This window comes from Dermochelys coriacea, chromosome 21, assembly GCF_009764565.3.
Source record: "Dermochelys coriacea isolate rDerCor1 chromosome 21, rDerCor1.pri.v4, whole genome shotgun sequence".
Taxonomy (NCBI): Eukaryota; Metazoa; Chordata; order Testudines; family Dermochelyidae; genus Dermochelys; species Dermochelys coriacea.
Window position 1 is genome coordinate 15,908,974 of NC_050088.1, and position 14,828 is coordinate 15,923,801.

Sequence of the window (14,828 nt, forward strand, 5' to 3'; positions counted from 1 at the left end):
CCCTGGTTGCTTGGGCGGTCACATACAAATATCTGCATGCACCAATGCACCTATCACATACAGACAACATATCTAGTGTGGCCTGGCATATGCTGCCACCCTCTCAACTCTCCCCAGTGTACCAACTGGAGGACATGTTGCTCTATGTAACTCCTCATACCCCCTTTCTGGTCCTGATAATGCAGGGACAGGGCAGCTCTTCACTTGAACCCAGTGACAGGGCTGAGTGAATGGTGCATTTTGCAAGCACTCAGAATCAGGAGCATGTCTTACCTCCAGCTTCCCACTCCTGCTGTTGAAGCAGCCTGTGAGGGTTTTGTCCACATAGGCATTCCTGGCCATGTGATTGAGCTGGGTGTATTTATTGGGCACCTCGGCATCCAGGCGGTAGGACAGATTGTGCAGGATACAGATGCAGTTCTCCACGGACTGAAATTAGCCCCCAAAAAACACAACAGTTTTAAAGTCAGACAGGAACATGGAACAGTATGCGCATTGTAACAATATTTAGTGACTGTCAATGATGTGTTGAGGTATAAGGCGGATAAACCCTGCTGCCTGAACATAAATATAATACACCAAACTCTGAGGTCCTTACTCTGATTTTATTTACGGCTTGTCTATATAGGGACATTCTGGAAAATTAATCTGAATTACCTTTTAATGTGGATTAGTTAAACCACATTAAATCCTTGTGCGGACACTCTTATTTGGAATTAGAGTAGCCTTAATCTGATTTAGTTTAATTCACTTTCAATTCACTTCTAAATCAGAGCCAGATTTTCAGAAGTGTTCAGCACACAGCAGCGACCATTGTGACATGTAGGCCAGAATTTTCAAAAGAGCTCTGCACCATTTGCGCACCAAAATCAATAGCCGGACTATCAAAAGAGCTGTGCACGGTCAGTGCTCAGGGTGTACTACTAAGAGGCTAGGGCTAGGCACAGGCTGGTGAACTGTGTGTAAGTGGGAAGCTCATATGTCTAGTACCTTGTCATCAGGCCGGCTGGCAGCCACACAATTCTGGGTATAAGTCATGACTGAGTCAATCAGGCCAGGGTAGTTTCTCATGGTGTGACGTCCAGCATCTGCAGAACTCAGGTTTCTGAAGGAAGACATTTTATAAAATGTAGGGAGATAAAGCAAGATAGATAAGCAGCTCCATTAGCTGGGTATTTTCCATCAGCCACTGAGCTCCCTACATAATTCTGTTTGAATTCAACCCACTTGGAAGGATTGCCTTTATAGGGTGAAATTCAACTCTCTGCAGGGGGGGCGGAACAAGGCCAGTGCACCACTTAAGTCCCACTTCAACTCTGATGACTGAAGTGGGACCTAGATGGTGTATAGGCCTTGTCACGTTCCTTTCCAGAGGGATGAATTTCATCCATGGAGATTTTCCTTTTAGGGTGAGTCCAGAGGGAAGATCCCCTTAGAGAGAACAATCTAAGATTTTTCCTTAGAGACAATGTAGGTACAGTGGGGACACGCAAGATATCAACTTAGAGTTATTTCCAGAGAGAGGGTAGAATAATGAGTAGCTGGAGATCGCCATAGAGAACCAGGAGCCCACTTTCTACTGGCGTAGGTCAGCGTAGCAACATTGACTTCAATACCACCATTACCACACAGCTCTTTCTAAACAAGCACATTTATTCTTAAAGTGAAAACATTACAGAGAAAACATATTAAATCAATACAACAATGTACACACATGCTAATAAGCTTACCAGAGATCACCCCAAACTCCAGCAGGGGCTCGTGATGGTGACCAGTCCTTCAAACCTCACACAGAGGGTTTTCTGTGGTTATCAGTTCATAACACCTTTTTCTAAGAACAAGAACCCCCATGTCTCTCTGAGTCCCTCCTTTCTACTGTTTGGGCCTCTGATCTTGTCCTCACGTGACAGGTGACCACCATGACTAGCACACAAAGATCCCCTCCTCAAGGCGAAGCTTTAAAAAGTACTTTGTTTAAAAGAGTCCTTTGAAGCCCCTAACATTTCCCAGGGTTTACATGAGTCATGTCTCTCCTCTAGAGATATTACATACGATCTCACAATATGCATCCGATGAAGTGAGCTGTAGCTCACGAAAGCTTATGCTCTAATAAATTTGTTAGTCTCTAAGGTGCCACAAGTACTCCTTTTCTTTTTGCGATCTCACAATATGAACTCCTAAAATACTTTAATTGAATTCAGTAAGGTTTAGCTTAATCCAATAAGGTTTGTCCAGGATATTGCCGGATTAGTCATCTCTCTCACACGGGGACACCAGGTTTTAAGAAAAAGGGGAAAAAAACTTAGATTTAAGTAGTGATGGTTTCGTTGCGCTATACTCTGGATCAGGTGTCGGCTAAGACAGCAGAGTTTTAGCAGTGGCATGATATGATCTTGTTTTAATGCACTGGGAGCTCACAAATGAGTGGTTTTCAATAGCTCACAGACGTCTGCCAGTCAGAAATTCTTAAGAAACCTGTGTGGCTAGGCTTTTGTCAATGAGCAGATGTCCATGTCCCTCATTATTACAGACCCATTTGAAGCCCAAACTGACCTCAAGTTTGGAATTATCTCCATGTCATTGCTATGCATTATGGGCACAAGAAGTGACAAACCAGTGCACAGAAGACTGACCCTGCCCCCGGATGGCTATTTTTGCAGTATCCCCCAATACTGCCATTTCTCATGTATTTCTCATGTATTCGCATATTTGAGCTCCAGTGCCTTTAGAGGGATGGAGCAGATGACAGCCCTGCTTACAAGAACCATCCTGCTGCATAACTGCACATGGAAAGTTCTCCTCCAAGAGAGGGATGGAGGCAGGAGTGCACTGTCTTTCAGAAGTGATCTCCAGCCTCAGAGGGCTGAGACCTCTGGGGGCTGATAGTGACAGCCAGAGAAAGCTGCAGTCCCTGCTGCAGTCTGCTTCGCCAGTTTCACAAGCGAATGTAGCTCCCATTAGCTGGTAAGGGCGCGGTCTGTTGCTACATTCCCTAAGGCAGAGCTTTAGTTCATTAAAGTACCTAATTATACAGCTTTTTCATCTTCCTACTGAGTTATTCCCAACATGATGGGGGAGTTGGAAGCTGGTAGAAGAAACTGCAAGTCAGGATGAAGATCTTCATGCCAAGAAGTTCTCTGGCTTTTCCAAGAAAGAAATAAAACCATCCCATGCCCATATACAAGCCTCTCACTTTGACACCGACACTTACACTGGGATGGGCCAACACCCAGTGACTGTAACTGGAATGAAAGGATCCAGTATGAAAAAAGAGAATCAGCTGGAATTTGCTGGCAAGAGATAGTCACTAGAGCTGGATTGAAAATGTGGGGGTTTAGCCCCACACAGAAAATTTTGACTTTTCGTCAAATAATGGAAAACAATTTTTGTTTTTTTGGCAATCAAAATTTAAAAAAAATTCAGCTGAAACCTGAACATTTTTGGCCCAAAACCACTAGCTTCATCCCCCACCGCAAATTCCTTGTGTTAGCTAAAAAATTTCAAAAAGTTTTCTAATGAAAAATCAAAACTTTTCAAAGAAACAGGACACTTTCTGTGAAAATTTTTTGTTTTATCAAAAACCCAATTTTCTGTTGAAAAACAAGTTCAGTGGAAAATATTCATTTAGCTCTAGACACCATGAAAACTTTATGAATAGGCTTGGCAGAATTTCACTTGTATTTTTTTTTTAAATCATGACTGGTGTGGAGAAAGTGAATAGGGAAGTGCTATTTACCCCTTCACATAACACAAGAACTAGGGGTCACCCAATTAAATTAAAAGGCAGAAGGTTTAAAACAAACATAAGGAAATACTTCTTCACAACACACAGTCAGCCTTTGGAACTCATTGCCAGAGAATGTTGTGAAGGCCAAAAGTATAGCTGGGTTCAAAAAAGAACTAGATAAGTTCATGGAGGATAGTTCATCAACAGCTGTTAGCCAAGATGGTCAAGGATGCAACCCAATGCTCTGGGTGTCCCTAAACCTCTGACTGCCAGAATCTGAGACTGAACAATGGGAGATGGATCACTTGACAATTGCCCTGTTTTGTTCATTCCCTCTGAAGCATCTGGAACTGACCACTGTAGGAAGACAGGATACTGGACTAGATGGACCATTGGTCTGACCCAGTATGGCCGTTCTTATAATTTTGATGGATAATATCAATCATGCTTATTTTTAAGCTTTTTTTTTCTTTTTTAATCAATTTAAATGTTCACAGTTGCAGGAAATTTTGGGAGATCAGACAATAATTAATGACAGTAGATGTTGAGATTCAAAAAGTTAAAGGTTTATAACTGTTAAAATAAGGGGCCCGTTTTAAGCATAGCCACAAAGCGTGTGAGCGATGCTTATCTGCTGACCTACCTCAAACAGCCTGTAGCATTGAAGAATACCTCAGGATCAACAATTTCTCTTGTTGCATTACTGACACCATCAGACCACCCCGAGAAAGGGATGATAACACAATCTGTCAAGACAGGGAGGGCTTCGTGTATCAAATCTTCTTTCAGCTCATCAGTGGAGGACAGATTCCACAGCAGCCCTAGAAAGAAAATGCAAGACAAACATTACCTTAAGGTCTTGATGCAGTAAAGGCCTGAATCTTCCATCACTAACATTGCAACTAGGGAATAACTCCATGAAAGTTACATCCATGCAAAACTGGTGCAAGGAAGAAGATAATCAAGCTCTAGGTCTACAATCGAGGCATTCAAGATAGCCTCCAGGTTTGGAGAGAGATGCTCTGTTCCAATCTTCCCGTCCAATCCCAGCTCTAACAGAAAAGGTAGTTTAATCTGAAACTAACCAATATGCCACTCCTTGATCAACCTGTGTGGTGCTGTGTGTACTGTTCAAACCAAGCTTCCCAGTACAAACCCAGAATGTCTCCACCTCTTCTACCTAGTCCATGTTATCTTGAGAAGGGTCTTGAAACTAGTTCTCCCATAATACATTGTACTAGCTCAGTGGTCTCCATCCTTTCCAGGCAACAAAAACCTCTGGTATTTCAAGCAGTGTTCACTGCTTCCATGTGCCCTCTAACCCACCATGGGACTTGGGCATACTCTAAATTCTAGTTTCAGAGTATATACAGTTAAATGGGAGATAGTAGAGGCATCATACCGGCCTGGGACAGAGCCCCCCTATTACAGTACATAATGGAGACTGGTGTCCCAGCCTCAAAGATCATATTTCTGTATACATTTCAGTCTGGGGCAGTGAGGGGAGTGGATCATCTACCCAAGGCTCAAGTACACTATAATCAAATACAACTTGAGCTGACCCAGTGTTAGCATATACACTTGATCACAGTAGAACCCAACTCTTCAGGATAAGCCTGGGACACTAAATAGACTGTATAATACTCTCTGACACAAACCCCCAAATCTCCTGTCAGACCAGGAAGGGGAACTAAGTGCCAGAGGATGGGACCCTCCCCTGAGAATGCCCTAGACCCAGCTCTCAGGTGATCACATGTAGGCCCTGATAGCTCAAAAGCCCTTGATGGTCACAGCTGTGGTGGTAAACCTGGTTGCATAGGTGTGATCTCTAAGTCTCAGACCTGATTCACAGGCCAGTGGTTGGGAACCCCTAACACTGTATGCAAGAGCCACAAAGCTGATAAATTGGGCAATCCAGGGGCCTGATCCTGCACAGCTTCGCACTTTGTGTTGTCATTTGCACATGGGGAAAGCGAGTGCAAAGTGTCATGCTGGTCTGATAGTGTTGTACTTTGCACAGGTGCATATGGCAATGCAAGGTGGCAGGCGGGTGAGTCTCAGGCCCCAGTGTCTAGGAGCCAGATCCCCAGGTGTTATAAGCTGGTGTGGAAGTCAATGAAGTTATCCTAAGTTACACGAACTGAGGATCTCTCCTTTGCTTGCATGTACCTGTCAGCTGTTTCTGTATTTCAGTGTTCGGAGTTCTCCTCAGGAGGCTCACACACTCCCTTATCCCATTCTGCCGTCGGGTTTCTAACTTGTTGGCAGGATTTCTGAAGACCAGATTTCTAAGAGCCCCAGCTGCAGCCTGCTGGACATTTTGGTTTGGGCTGCGGAGGAGTTCAATTAGCTTGCCAATTCCACCTAGCCGGTAGACCTGCAAGAGGAGGAGAAGACAGACAAAGATCAGCATCCCATGAAAAGCAAATCTATTTGCTCTGATGTATTAAAAGATTACGGCAACAGAAGTTAATGCAAGAAGACAGCATAGTGCGTACTAATTGGAACTGAAAGGATACCCTGACCATTACAGGATGGCTAGACACAAAATACCCCATTTTTTACAAGGCTTGATAGCTATAGTCAAGAGCATCTGTGCTGATTGCCTTGATGACTAGGGTATAAGATTAGTGGACAGAGCACTGGACTGAGATCAACTGGGTTCTATTCCTGGCTCTGTTATTGACCTGCTGGGTGATGTTGGACAAATCACTTCATAGCTCTGTGCCTCAATTTCCAAATCTGTAAACACAGGGATAATGAATTATACCAATTTTGTAAAGCACTCTACACTCTACCTATGAAAAGAACTGTTATTATTACTAACAGATATCAACAATTAAGACTTGCAAGTAATGACCTCAGCTGGAGTAAATTAGTGTTTGCTCCCACTGACTTCAGCAGTGCTACCCTGATTTCTGTCACCTGAGGATATGGCCTCATGAGTCTTATTACTGAAGTGAAGAACTACCTAGAGACCACATTATAATTGTAATATAGCAAAATTTCATAGTGCTTTACCTGCACCCAGAAACCATGGGCCATATTCAGAGGCAACATGTATGTTGGTGTAACATACACTCAGAATCAAGGGGCCAAATTCTGGGCTGATGTGTAAGGGGACGGGGGTGTGAATCTAAGTCTAAGGCAGCCTACAGTTGATGTAACATATATGTTGATGAGACTGGGAGAAGGTAACAGTCACACAAGCTTAGACTCTCTGTAGACTAGTAGACTTAATTAGTCTCAGCACTGAATTGGTCCTACTTCTCTGAAGTAACCAGAGCTCCTGTGAAAGGAATTCATTGCTGTGAGCCTAGGGGTTAGTGAAACCACCTGTTCATGAATGAATGAATGAAACTGTCGTCTGGGGAAAAATGCCTTGATATTTGGAAGCCTCACTTAATGAGCCTTGGGGCACATTTTCAGAAAGTGCTCAGCACCCACAATTCCAATTGAAGGCAATGGAAAATAAAGACGTTTGGCACTGCTTGAAAATCAGGCCCCAGATGTCTCACGTGGACCTTCTAAAATGAAGGCACCCAGACCCAGAGCCCACTTCTGAAAATGCAGCCATGAACAAGTTAGTTTACCTCTTGCTTGGCAGATTCATCCTGGAAGCAGGTGTGCTGGAGGTAGTACGCACCCATGGCTTGAGATTTCTCATCTGAGGAGCACAGGAGCTGTATAGCTTTCTGGATGGTCATTGCCACACTGTCCAACTCATCATTGCATATTCTAAACAGAAAGAAGGGAAAGGAATGGATCAATCACTACGTGGCAAGTGCAAGATGCTTTAGAGGCTGATGACTTCTTTGAAAGATGCCACCAGATTCAAGTAAGCAACAGCCCCTCAGCCTACTACTGTTAGATCTTATGAGTTTGTTTATCTAGATAGATCTATCAATATTGCAATATGGTCCATGCAAAGACAGCTGCAACCACCATGAACTCAAGAACCTGGTGGGCTAAGTATTCAGGTCATGACTCAGTTTTTACCCAGTCCTTACACCCATTGACATCCATAATAATGGAATGATGTTGTTTGTTTACAGAAAGAAGGCTGGGAAACTGTATGTGACCTCTTGTAGATTTCAGAATGATACCCATGATCATACGCATCTACTTTAACATTCAGGGTGCTAAATCACAGTCTTGTTTCAAGGAAAGCCATTGTTGTTTGTGGCCATGTTATTGTCAGAAAAAGAACCTAGAGAGGGAGGTTTAAGTTGAGTTAAGTTGAGTCAGCTGAACACTGACAATGGAATGATTGCAGATGTCTTTAGAATCCCGAGGTGAGTTACACGAGAGTATGGACTTGGTGTGGGGTGGGGGGGATGGAAAGCTTGGGAAAAAACCCACCCAGACCTTTGAAAATGCACCTCTTTGCTGTGGAAATGAGGGGCCTGATTATCTCCTGCCTTGCACCTATGCAGAGTGGGTAGAAAGTGCTCCCAATTCACAATGCTAATGACAACACAAGGTACAACGCAAGGAAAAATCAAGCACTAGCAGACCAATTGTTTGTTTAATTTTATTTAAACAATTAACTGAATGCAAGTGAAAAATGGTAGGTCACAGGATGGGTGAGACTAAAATGTTCAGGGGATTTGGTGGAACAGAGCATCCAAAAGTTCAGCTTCTGCCATGATGTTTTCCCTTCTCTGAGCTCCCATTGACATCAGTGGGGTTTTACTATTGACTTCAGTGAGGTCACGATCAGGTCCTATCAGGACATTATGTCTTTGGGAACTGGATGTTTCTTGGTTTCAGCATATGGAGGGAATATCCCTGATGGGGAAATCCAGCAGACTCTAAAAGAGAATAATATCTTTTCTATGGGGTTTTTAAATTAACCTATGAAATTCTATATAGAGATATAATCCTCTATTAAATTCTATTAAGCAATCCACAGAAAGGTGTCATTCTCTATTAAGTTGTATAGACTATCCAGAATAATTTCCATGGTATTCTAATGGTTTCATCTCTACTAAGTTCTATAGGCAAAAAGAAAAGGAGTACTTGTGACACCTTAGAGACTAACAAATTTATATGAGCATAAGCTTTCATGAGCTATAGCTCACTTCATCAGATGCATCACTGAATGCATCCAGTGAAGTGAGCTGTAGCTCACGAAAGCTTATGCTCACATAAATTTGTTAGTTTCTAAGGTGCCACAAGTCCTCCTCTTCTTTTTGCGAAAACAGATTAACACGGCTGCTACTCTAAGTTCTATAGGGTTTCCCCATAAAGGATAACCCCTCTTGCTGAGATTTTGTTATTAAGCCAGAAACCAAGAAGTGCAGAGTCATGTAAAATGGGGGCAGAAAAGGCTGACTTTGAACCTTCGGAACCTCAGAAGATGTTTGGTTTGGGCCATGTTTTGGTGAAGGATAGTGTCATTTTATCTAAACCTTTCTGACCATCTCTACCAGGCTGATGGTAGCTTTGGAACCAAAGCGCTCTCTCCACAAACAGAAAAGGCACAGCATGAGCTGTGACAGGAGAAGTTTCTCCCTCCACTGTATTCATGCTGTCTGGGAGAGGAAAGTAGGGAAGTTCTATCTCCAGGGATCATTCAATCTTTAGCCATTCTGCTGAGAATACCAGCCGATGACTGCCAACTGTGATGGCGGCTCTGATGATGGCATCCAGTTCTAGAAGTTCTCAAAGCAGGGGCAATTTTTATAGGCAAGTTCCCCACCAGGGTCAGTTTTTCAAGGACAACCACACAGGCATTTCTACAGGGTGACAAATCCATTCCCAACCAGAACCATAGGGGGAAATCTCTGCAACCAGGTCCAGTTCCACAGTGGAAAGGGTCAGTAACCAGAATCCATTTTCTTCAGGGGAATTCATCCAGGGGAACAATTCCTCACTCAGGTTAAGTTCTACAACCAGAGCAACTAAACAGAATGGAAACTTTTCTTTTTTGTTATTGAGAGTCTAGCGGCCCAGGGGACAAAGGAGCAAGGAGGAGCTAAGAAAGCCACTGCTCATTGTTTATTAAAAACATTACAGAGAAGGTAATATTCACAAGCCCAATGATTCCTAACATATGACTCAAACCCTCTTGCACTGAACACCTTTCCACAACCATTAGGAACTCAAATATGACTCAGAATATTGTCACGCATCTTTGATCCACCCAAATAATTACTGTTGAAGCTTTGGCACCATAGGCAGCTAGCTAGGAGGATTCCCTTACATTCTTCATAGACTGATAAATTTCAAAGGCCAGTTTGGCCCACAGTGATCATCCTGTCTGACCTCCTGTGTAACACAGGCCATAGAATTTCCCCAAAATAATACATGTTTTGAATCAGAGCAGCTCTTTAAGAAAAATATCCCATCTTGATTTAAAAAATTGCCGGTGATGGGGAATCCACCAAGATGGGACATTTTTCTAAAGGATCTGCTCTGGGAATTATTTTGGGGGAAGTTCTATGGCTTGTGTCATACAGGAGGTCAGACTGGATGATCATAATGGTCCCTTCTGGTCTTAGAATCTCACCCTTGGCAAGTTGCTTTAATGGTTTGAAAGCTAAAGACCTGAGAGCTGAATCCCTATGTGCTATTCACAAGACACTGAAAGGAGGCAGTTTTCTTTCTATCGTGAACGATTGCAGTATGAACCCCCGCCATGCCAACTGTGATGGATGTCTTAACAAAGAGATGCATCACTCTAACTTTGGGAAACAGATACACACTTCAGGGGACTCTTTCTGGCCTCTAGCTTATGCTCTAATAAATTTGTTAGTCTCTAAGGTGCCACAAGTACTCCTTTTCTTTTTTCTGGCCTCTAGTGGACCAGGCTGTGATTACTTGTGCTGATAGTCATTTGCAGAGGCAGTTTACAGCAGGGAAGAACCACTCAGGGCTAGGTTCCACATTTGGGATTGCCTCATGGTTCCATCAGCAGGGACAGGAAGAATACACTCCCTGCTATTGACCTCTCTTCAGTCTCCCATTTATCTCCAGAAAGGAGCTATATCAGGCATCACGACCTCCATCAGAGACTAGTCTGCAGTGGCTGGATATAGCAGATCAATGAGGTGTTGCGCTCTTACTTTTCAGAATAATTGGTATTGCTGTGGTTACGGCAGCAGCACACCCAGTGCTTCAGGCACAGCTCATGCAGGCCAGGCTAGCATAGCACTGCCCTGGTAGTGTTGCCAGGATGTCTTGTGTTAGCGACACATGGACAGTGATCAACTTATCAGGCTTTGTATTGCATTCCGGCCAGGCAACAAGTCCAGAGGATCCCAATCGAGTCAACAGCTTTGCTCTTGTTCCATAGCATCCAGTCGGATACCTGTGGCCCTTTTCTTTAGCCAGCCCCGGTTTCTCTCAGGTTTTTAGTGCTCCTGTGTCAGTTATTCTCTATATGACTTACGGTCATGTCCACACCTGCTGTCACTTCTGAGGTGATGAAGCATTTACTCCATGAGATGTTTACCAATGGTGGGTCACTACATACCATTGCCACCGACAGCCACAGTTCACAGCCACACATTTGAAGGTGTACCCAGCGGATGTATCTGAGCCTCTTTCTTCCGCCTACAGCTGAATTGTGAAGGTAAAGCAAACATGCCAACCACGTCTTGAAAGATGATCGCAGTGCACATCTGGCATTATGGCTGACGCTGTTCCCCTTCCGAAATTCAGGGCATGCTACAGATCAGTTTCAGCAGTCCTCATGCTAGGGAGGGTCTGCAGGCACCAGAACACACCTTTTCCTCCTTACAGAAAAGAGCACTCTGGCAGGCTATCATGGAGCAGATATAACTGGACTAGCATGGTGGGATTTGAATCTGGGACTTGAAATGCTAAAGGCGAGAGCCTCTACAGCTTCAGCTAAAAGTAGGACCCCCCTAGCTGGTGGCAGTAGTAGTTTCCTGTCCTCCTATGTGTACCAGCTGGAGAGGAACAAAAGATGCCCTTGCTCCTAGTGTGCTTTATATATAGCATGCCCTTCACTAATTGCTCATAGAGTTCAGTTTGAATCTGGTGGCCCTGGAGCAAAGGGAGCTTTCTCCTAACTGGGCAGAATCACTACAGATCATTTAGCCAACATGGCCAGCAACGAGTGACCGAGTGCTGGCTCCAGATGACACATCATACGACTGAAAGAGGAACTGACTGCAGAGAGTTCCACTTTAGGGACAATCAAATGGCACTACTTGGGAACTGAGCAGCTGCAGCAGACATTGGAATAAGCACAACAAAAGACATGTTCTGAGCCCTCAAAGACTTTGAGCTGGGATGTGTGGTTCTCAGTGAGTCCCACCATGCCCCAGGGTGTGGAACAGGAATATCATGCTTTACCTCCAGGCGAAGGGGGAAGCAGAGGTGAGCAAAGAGGTGATTGTCTGCTGTGAGTTAAACAAGCTGAATATGTTATTCACATAACCACTGTGTCTGCTTGATAACTGTTCAGAGTAAACTCTCCAGCCAGGACCTGGTGTACTGGGGGGAAGCTACAGGTCTTCAAGAGGGAAAATTCTCAAATCAGACCAAGATCTACAAGCAGATCTGAACAAGTTCTACAAGGGGTCAACTCTCCCAACAGAACCAGTTCTACAAGGCAGGGGAAAACCCACAACAAGGTTTTGTTTTACAAGAACAACAATTCCACAATCCAAATCTACTAGAGACAATACGCTTCCATCATAGCCAGATAGGGAAGGGAAGCAATTCCCCAACCAGAACCAGTGGTACATGACTGGAGTCCTTCCCATACAGAAAGTACTGCACAAGAGAGAGGTTATTTCTAGAAGAGGAAGATTTGTTGCCTAAATAACTCAGAGAAAACACACAACCAAGAATAGTTCTAGAAGTACAATAATGCCCTGACCAGATCCAGTTCTGTACGAGGCATTATTCAGTAGAACTATCTTTACAATTCTAATGCACTTAGCATCCTGGTACCAGATAAATAATACCATAGCCATACCAAAAAGTTAAATAGATGGTATTTTCCATCTTCTCTTGCTAAGAGCCACTGTGATATGTGCTTGTAGTTCTTTTTTAATTCCACTCTCATCCCCTTCTTCCTTTTACTTCTTACTACTTCTCCTCCTCCTCTTCTTTTCTCAGTATCATTTACTTGTCCCCACTGAGGTAGCTTCAGAATTATTGAAGAAAAGCCAGGGTAAAAGGATGGGTTTACATTTTCCCAGCCTGACCCTGTTCCACAGCAAGACCTCTCCAACCTCAGCCAGTTCTACAACAGAGTGATGCAGCAGATGGAACTAGGACCAGATTGGCTAGAGGGATCATTCAGAACAAGACCAGCTCTATATTAGGGGTAATTCTCTGTCAAGGAATGGTTTTACAGCAGGGAGAGCACCCATATCAGAATCAGTTCCACAAGGAGGACCACTTGCGATTGTAAACAGTTCTCCAAAAGAGAAAACACCCCAATCCAGCTCAATTTTGCAGGGGTACAATGCCTGCCTATGCACTGCATCAACCTGGATCGGTTCTAAAAAGGAGAATTTACCCAAAACAAGACCAGTAGTGAAGTAGTGTAGTGTGGTCAACCCCAAAACCCGGGCTCTCTCTGGAGAGGACCATCACCTTAAGAACCACTATTACACAGTGAACAATGCCACAATGAGGGAAAGTTCTTCAAGAGTAACCATTACTCAGCCAAGCCCAGTTTCTCAAGGACAACTCCTCTCAATGATGGGGACAGATGCCCAAGAAAGACCAGTACTTCCAAAAGAACAAAACACTGTCTAGGTCTCCAAGGGGCAGAACTCTCCAACTAGATCTAGTTCTACAACAAACTGCACCCAGCCCAGAAGCAGTTCTATAAAGACTGCATGTCCCCAGTGAGAACACTTCTACAGAACCTAAAAAATGCACAGGTGGCAACTCCTCAACCAGACCCAGGTTAATAACAACCCCCATCAGAACTAGTTTTCTTCTCCCCAGCCTCCAAGAAAGAGTGGCTTTTCAAAGGGAACAGCTCCCTAACCTGATCTACACAGAGGAAGTGTTCTTAATCTCAGTTCGCTCTAGAGGGCAACACTCACTAGGCAGAGCCACTTTTACCAGACAGACCACTCCCCAAACTAAACTAGTTCTCCGGTGGGGGACAACTCCCCTGCCAGGTTCAATTTTAAAAAGGACTAAACTCCCCTTCCAGAACCAGTTCTACCAGGATGACACCTCCCCAGCCAGGTCTAAAGCTTCATGATAGACAACTCCTAAATCAGAACCAGTTCTACAGGGTGAGCCACACCCCAAGCTGGGAGGGTTCTACAAAGGGGACCACTCCCTAACCAGGGGATGTTTGGCATTGGAGAGCATTTCTGACACAAGGGCAGCTCTCCATGGAGTAAACCTTCAGAAAACCACAGCCATTTTTCAAGACAGCATATCATTCCATAATTATGAGTAACTCTACATATGAGAAAAGTCCCGTGTATACCAGCTCTTTCGGTAGGGAAACAGCGACCCAGCTGGGACCAATTACTTAAAGGCAACGTTCACCTTATGCAGAAAACATCTTCATTGTTGCAACTGTTCACTGGGTGTATTTCTTCACCCTACAGCCTCTCAGCCTACTGCCCGTAACTCCTCGGTCAGAAATTCCTAGAGTAAATTGCTTCTAGTTATGGAAATGGCGACCTTCCATCCCAAAACAATTACAGGGTTTATGAAATGAGCCAATGGTCAACATCATGCTCTGAGTAGTGTGCCATCCAGCCACAAGGCAAGCCGTGGCTAAACTGAGTAACATTTTGCACATGTAAAAGAAGCAAAGACTGCGCATACATAAAGCCAAATCGCCAAAAGATAATGCATCAACAGGCCAGCTCATGGAGTCTCAGACCCTGCTAAATACCTGTGGACAATTTTCAATGATGGAGATTTACAAGTGGTGTGTAAAGCTAAGAGCCAAAACTCAACGATGATCAAAGGGCATGAACTGGTCCCCCAAATGGAATTTTCACAACCTCTGCTTCGTGCTCTCAGGCTGAATTAGGCAAGGCTTTCATGCAGATCCTGTTGCGATCGCTATTTTTATTGTAATTATTCATTCTATGCAGTGAAGCAGCACCTCATAAACCAGGGCCCTATTGTGCTG

General features: G+C 44.0%; 1 protein-coding gene and 1 long non-coding RNA gene across 2 annotated transcripts in view; one reads left to right on the forward strand and one right to left on the reverse strand.

Moving 5' to 3' along the window:
- Positions 1-14,828, forward strand: part of LOC119846475 — a 69,575-nt gene that overhangs the window by 42,366 nt on the left and 12,381 nt on the right. The gene's annotated exons all lie outside the window — the stretch shown is intronic.
- PKP1 (plakophilin 1) overlaps positions 1-14,828 on the reverse strand; it is a 50,317-nt gene that overhangs the window by 13,846 nt on the left and 21,643 nt on the right. The window contains exons 4-8 of the mRNA XM_038380186.2: positions 7,321-7,465; positions 5,897-6,104; positions 4,371-4,548; positions 991-1,105; positions 274-429 (exon numbers count right to left, since the gene is read on the reverse strand). Coding sequence (XP_038236114.1) covers positions 274-429; positions 991-1,105; positions 4,371-4,548; positions 5,897-6,104; positions 7,321-7,465 — 802 coding nt within the window. The remainder of the gene's footprint in view (positions 1-273; positions 430-990; positions 1,106-4,370; positions 4,549-5,896; positions 6,105-7,320; positions 7,466-14,828) is intronic.